At 39.9% G+C, this 6,743-nt stretch overlaps 1 protein-coding gene across 2 annotated transcripts; it reads right to left on the bottom strand.

Annotated features, from left to right (window-relative positions):
• Positions 1 to 173: 173 nt before the first annotated feature.
• On the bottom strand, positions 174 to 6,301 carry LOC106516399 (transgelin). 2 transcript variants are annotated; one of them, XM_014006739.1, is made up of 5 exons: positions 6,166 to 6,299; positions 1,773 to 1,960; positions 1,518 to 1,689; positions 1,318 to 1,420; positions 174 to 1,210 (listed from the first exon to the last, which is right to left on the bottom strand). In XM_014006739.1, exons 2-5 carry the CDS (start codon positions 1,950 to 1,952, stop codon positions 1,060 to 1,062), a joined length of 606 nt encoding a protein of 201 aa, XP_013862193.1. In that variant the 5' UTR covers positions 1,953 to 1,960; positions 6,166 to 6,299; the 3' UTR covers positions 174 to 1,059. The 2 variants fall into 2 exon arrangements, with proteins under 2 accessions (XP_013862193.1, XP_013862194.1); XM_014006740.1 differs by having other exon boundaries at positions 749 to 1,210; positions 6,162 to 6,301.
• Between the last annotated feature and the right edge of the window lie 442 nt (positions 6,302 to 6,743).

Genomic DNA, 6,743 nt, shown 5'->3' on the forward strand with positions numbered 1-6,743 from the left:
CTGTGTGTTTGCTTTTAAACATCAAATTTGAGTTTGTGTCATGTTTTGACTGAAATTATTTTTAAATCTAGACTTTGTGGTGCTTGAGGGCCATCTGACGTCAGGGAACTGATAGCCAGACTGAAAAAATAAAATACGGTAAAAATAAATAAATAAAACACAAGCAGGCAGTGTCAAATAATGGATCTTGTTTTTATCATCAAAAAACTCAGATTAGCATGTCCTTGAATGCACCACCAGTTAATGTTTTAATTGCTGCCGGTGATGAAACAAATTAATTCAATTTGAAAGTGATAATTTTTACGAGTTTACTTAAATGAAGACACAATTTTCATATTTTAAAAGCATGTTTTAAGGAGACATTTTCTCTACTAGAATTAAAAATACAATTCAATAGACAAGAATCTTGAAAGCAGAATTAACAAAGGTTTGGTAAAGTTTTAAAGTTTAGAGCCTGTATCTCACTGGGCTGAGACTATAGTCGTTTGCAAGTTTCTAAAACGTTTTATAAACCGTTTGAGTTTCTAATTTCCTCATGCGAGTCAAAGTGCCTGACGTTTGCATTGCACAAATTTCAAATATATTATATAACATTTTCCTCTCAACAGTTAAGAGTTGTCGTCTCATTTTTGTTTCCATGGGATAGAAAGTGCGAGACAACTGAGAATTTGGCAACCTTTGAATCTAAAGTTTRCATTTACTTATAGCAACAAAACATTGATTAAATTGGAAGGAAAAAAAACACATCTGTTGCAGAAAAATCTCCATTTATTTGCAGTTATGTGCAAACATGTCATAAATATTCATTCTTATACCAAATTAAAAAATGGCACCTGTTGTGTCAAACCAGCCCTGTGAGATACAAGCCTAAGGTCTGTGTGTGTGTGTGTGTCATTATCAGTCTTTCCCACATGTGCTTTTTGGTCCAGTTTGTCTTGAAAAAGCAGTCACTCAGGTCACTTTTTTTCCCCCTTGCAGATGAAGAGTAAGAGTTTCTCCCTCCCTGCTGACGGCTCTCTCAGAGGGGACGAGGACGACGGTTTGATTCCCGTCTCAGGCTCAGGGGTTGTTTATGATCTGCCTCGGCCGGCCGTAGCCTGTCATGCCGGCCTGGGACGCCCCTCTGTTCGTGCCCATCTGCAGGCCGATGACGTTCCGGCCCTCGTTCAGCTGATCCTCCGAGAACTCCCTCCGGTTCTCCTGAGACTTTCTGCACACACGCAGACACGCAGCTTTCAACAACACATTCCTCACACCTGGGTCTTTCCACAGACAGATTTAGTCACATATAAGGGGAGGAAACATGCAGGAACTTACTTAGGGAACCAGTTGGGATCTCCTTTGTAATTCCCGTCACTCTTTGTGACAGCCAGACTACCCAGGGCCAACAGGGTCCTCTGGACAGCAGCCAGGTCTTTTCCTGTAGACAGGCATCAGTCTCACATGAACAAATATGCAGAAAGGAAACACCTGCACTCGTTTAAAAACAGCAAAATGACCCGTCAGAATAGCCTTACCCTCGTACAGATCGACAGTCTGGAACATGTCCGTTTTGACAACGCCGTAACTTTCAGCAGCTTTGAGGAACATGGAGATTTGCTCCATCTGCTTGAAYGCCATGGTGGACGTTTTGATGGTCTTGATGGGTTTGTTGGCTCCATGCAGGCTGTTGATGAGCTCACAGAGCACCTACAGACAGAGGAGCAGCTCCCTCATTAATGCTGTCACCGGTTTGATCTACGACAGCCTCTTTAATTAGAGGCGACACTCACGCAGCCGTCCTTGAGCCAGTTTTGGAAGCCGATCTTGTCTGGCTGAGGCTGTCCCACGCCAGGGCCACACTGAGCTTTGATCCACGCCACCAGTCTCTCCTCCAGCTCCGGGTCGTACTTCTTGTCAATTTTGCTCTGGACCTCACGGCTCAGACCGTAGGAGGGACCTTTGTTTGCCATGTTTGATCCTGTTGGGAGGGAACGTCAGTGTTTGATCAGCAGTGACAACCAAATCCCTGATCTGAGGCACACACCCAAAACTATCAGCACATAGTCTGAACGATGAAGAAGTTAGATCCTCCAATCAAGTCTAAGTGAGATCTTTTTAAGCAGGGCTAGCCATTAAACAATCCAATCAGTTTAGAGAAAAGTTAAATCTGACCAGATGGATGATCTAATGGCTAGTCTGAGCAGAACCCAAACCAAAGTGGTCTCCTGCCATCTAAAGACTTCAGTCTAAAACAGTTCACATGAACTAAAGCAAACATCTGATAACCAGATGGAGAAAATGAGTTTGATGGGAGTGTGATGACAGTAGCGCTGCTGAGCAAATGGGATAGACGAGTAAACAACAGATCACTAAGGAGCATAAAATAAATACATTTAGAGTGCAAAATAACCTTGCAACAAAACACCAAATATCAATCTAAAGCATGAGAATAATAAAAAAGATCAAAATTAAAACTACAAACACATAAATACCCCACATTCTAGACAGAAAGCTAGCTGTTAGCTTGTCAATCTGATCAAAATTAAAACTTTACCTTCATAGTGACATCATTTWAAAAGGCCATCTACAGCAGGTAAGATACTGACAGTTCAAGACTTTGATTGAACCTTAAAAAGAGCTAAACCAGGGATATTTAGCTAAATTTCTCAGGAGGCCACAGTTACTAAAAGCCAACAACTGGACATCTGGCGTTGCTTGAAGACAACATTTATCCCCAAAACAATCAAGATGATTATTGTGGGGATAAAATAAAATTTGTTTATTTTGTTGCATTAAATCATATTTAAAAATGATTTGAATTAATTTTTATATTTACATTAAGTCAAAACATTTGTTTTTTTTATTGGCTGGCCAGACGGAAGTTACCAGAGGGCCAGATGTGGCCCACAGACCGCCAGTTGAATAGTCCTGATCCAAACTCCCACTTAAATTCTTCAAGATGATTCTTGTTGAAAACTAAGACAAACTTACATCCGTTTTCTGCTAAATATTCAAGCAGAAGCTGAAGAAAACTGACATTTGTTTGATAAAATAATTAAGTCAGTGTGTTGTCTTTAACAACAGATCTAAATTAGAACATGAATAAAAAAATGTGCTCAGTCAGAGTAATGCTTGTTTCCATCGTCCTGRCCATGCCAGTGTAATTATCCAACAAGACATTGTGTCCCGTGTAAATTAAAGAGCTGGATGTCTCACAGAATTACAGCCCTGCTGCTCCAAGTAATTACGTCTCACTTATTAATTCTGTATGAACTTCCTTTCAGCAGAACCGCCCTGCTCGCTGCATCCTGTTTGCTCATTCTGCTGTCACTTCCTCCCCCATTTCCTGACAAAAGGTGACCGTGTGCAGAGATGATAAACAGAAGGCAGGGTTCATCACCATGGGAATGGCTGTAAACAGATCAACACGGCTCCCARACAGATCAGTAAGAAACATCAGAATGGTTTATTTAGATGTAAACTGCATGCTTCTGCATTTCCTGAATTGAGAGAACATGTTTTTCCAACCAATAGGAAACATTTTCCTGCTTTTGTTTTGTTCACTTCCTGTCCGAACATGAGCATGATGCAAAATCAAATGAAAAACAGTTACTGCCTTTTTTTTTTTTTTTGACATTTGCATATTTGTGCAAGCATCTGTTTTACATTTGTTTGCAGGGAACAKAGTTCAAAACAATTCATGAAGCATGTTTTTTTTCCCCTCCAGTACAGAGACACCCTTTTGTCCCCGTGTAAAAACAAYAGGACCGTGTCAGTCCTGCACAATAAGTGATGTTTGACAAATCCTTCACACATGAGATCWCTTGTCTCTTTTCACTGTCTTCTGGTTTCTTCCAGAACCAGTTTGTTGTTGCAGCAACGAGAGCCGAAGCAAAACACCAAATGTTTCTCAGTCAGAGGAGCTCCACGTGCGATGTCCCAGCATGCCTGGCTAACACGGCGCAGCTGCAAACATCAGGGACTTATCTGAGCAAACAATCAGGGACGATGAACAGTTTTTATCTAAATTGTACTTTGATCCACTTTGGACCCCTCGTCAGTTTACTTGTTTGCCCTCCCCAAGCATGTCTGACATTTGTTCTGGTAGATGCTGCATGTGGGCCTAATTGAGCCAAGGTTCTGGATGATTTCCAATGAAGCTGCTTGGAAACATCTTGAAAATCAGAGTCACAACTGCAGAGTCTTTGGGCTGCTGAGGTCAGATTATTTATGAAAATAAACAGTTTCTCCAAACTGATGTATTTGGTCATTTAATCTCTTTAATCTCTATAAATGCTTTGCAATGAGATTATTCTACACTTACGAGGACTGGAGGACAAAGTCTTCACAGTTCACTAAATTACATTTGTCTTGTTCCAACAGGCCTTTAATCACATTCTGTATTTTGCACAACATGTTTTCCATCTTGTAGTCGATTGTAACTGATCAACATAATCAGCATGATATCATGCTTATCTTTGTTTTTTGACGTGACAACATTATCCAAACAAAAGCCTTTTATCTTTAATGGGATACAGCTCAGACGGTTTAAGTAGAGTTCTGTGGAAAAGTTAATATCTTACTTGTAGAGAACTCTTTAAATGACTACAGTGAGGAAAAACAGCCTAAAACTGACAAGCTAACAGAGGTTACAGTACTGTAATTTATTTGAAAATCTGTTTTTTTACCGCACATTTTTGTAACCTTTACTTTTTTGTTACATTCAAAACCTAAAATATGCCTTTACTTCTTCACTTTAAAATTTCATACCTAGACAAGCTACATATTTAAAAGATGACCAGAACTCTTTATGAAAGGAGTTGTGTATGCACTCTATAAAATGAAGCATTTAATTAAAAGAAAATGTGTAATTTCCTGTTTACTCAATTCAGTTTGGTGGAACCAGTAACTTCAGCACTTCAGAGTGTAAAACTCATTACACTTCTCTGATAGTTGTGAGCAGTTTTAGGACTTTTCCCAAACTACTTTTCTTACCAGTAAAATAAATGTTTACCAAAGTCGTTTTCTGTTATGGTACTTTTAGGTGTTTTTACAAGTCCTTTACCCACCTCTGGCTAACAGCTTGTGGGAAGTGGATGACTGTCAGTTTCAGTTTGTTGATTGGCAGCAACATCCTTTGATCTTTGCTTCACTTGGACAAACTGTTGGCTCGTTAATCTAGTTAAAATTAAGCTTTTCTACAAACTATCTTAACCCCAGTCTGGAACACTTTAAATCAGAAACATGATATTTTTTCAGAATAACTTAATGGTGGTTTTAAAGATTTATTTAAATTATTTAAATAGATTTTTTTCTTTTTTAGATAAAGCTTTTAGGGGTTGAAATAGTTTTTAAGACAAAAGTCTACTTTGCTTTTGGCTCCACGTGGCTCAATCTGGTCAAGATCAATTTTCGTTTCTCCAAACTGAAGTCGTTCRGAGGCCTCATTTCCACATAATCCAAAATTTCACTTTCACTGAACCGCCCCATGGCTCAGCTTTTATTTAAAACAAATAACAACTCATACTGTTTTCACTCAGCTCATGTCACTCTAACGCAACACCAGATGTTCCTTTTTTCTTCAGTATTTGACAGCTTTTGCCAGAACTCTGACATCTGATCATCAGTTGACCTCTTCTGCTACGAGGCGTTTCACAACTTGTTTTTTCAGCTCTGACCACGTTTTAACAAAGATGATATCAGCTGTGACATATCTGACTGCTGCTCCAGCTGATTTCTAAAAAAGCAACCAGTCAAAGTGGTGAAGGGCCTCTCTTCTCAGACATGTGACTGATAAACTCAGCCGTTCAGAATGGATTTCCTGAATCAGGAGCTTAGTGCTCAGAGTTAAGTTGATATTTTGAAACAGGAGAGAGAAGTCAGGCTGAACTCAACATTCCTTGAAACAGTTGGGCGTTTTCTTGCCTTGAGCAAAAAAAAAAAAAAAAAGGAAGGTTCACACAGGAATGATTAAACATCAACTCTGAGTATGATTAAACATGTGCAAGGAGGAAGGAGACAATGAGAGAGGGTGGGGTAGATGAAGCTGCACCATTTCATGCTTCCTGCATTGAGTGAGCAGGCGAACAAACATTTGAAAAGTCAGAAAGAATCCAGGAATGTGAGCTGAAAGAGGAGGCGAACAGGGTAAATCACAACAAAAAACAAGAGGGACTCACTTACTTTGTGTTGTAGTTTTCAGGTGAGTACAGGTGAGCCTGGTCTTGTGTTCCCGCTCCTCTTCTTCCTCTTCAGCTCAGTGCAGAGTGCTGCCAGCTCAGAAACAGCAAACACCCCCTTGTGTGAACTATATGACTTCACAACCAGAGAGAGTGAGGGAGAGAGAGAAACGCCTTCAGGCCTGCTCGTTTCCACTCCTCGACACGCCCCTATGCCTCATTTTCCTGTTCTCCACTCAAAATGTAATTCCTTATTTAGGAATAGGACAGGAAGGAGGGGGAAAAAAGGCAGAACATGTGACTTTATAGTGTGGTGTGGTCACTGAAAAGAATTCTTAAAATTTCCTTCTACACCACTGGAGAACAAAAAGGAATTAGGAGGGGAGGAGAAGAGGGAAGTTTGAGGAGATGAAGTGATTAGAGAGCAGTCACACACATGAAGCAGATTAGTTGTGCTGATGTGAACGTGTGTGTGGTTTTTTTTTTTTTCAGGTCGGACAGAAACTGAAAGACAGGATGCTGTCAAACAGAAAGGAAATAAAGAGGAACGGGTCATGTTTTATTTTTTCTCAGCAGTTACAA

Source organism: Austrofundulus limnaeus, unplaced genomic scaffold (genome assembly GCF_001266775.1).
Source record: "Austrofundulus limnaeus strain Quisiro unplaced genomic scaffold, Austrofundulus_limnaeus-1.0 Scaffold37, whole genome shotgun sequence".
In the NCBI taxonomy this organism is placed as follows: Eukaryota; Metazoa; Chordata; class Actinopteri; order Cyprinodontiformes; family Rivulidae; genus Austrofundulus; species Austrofundulus limnaeus.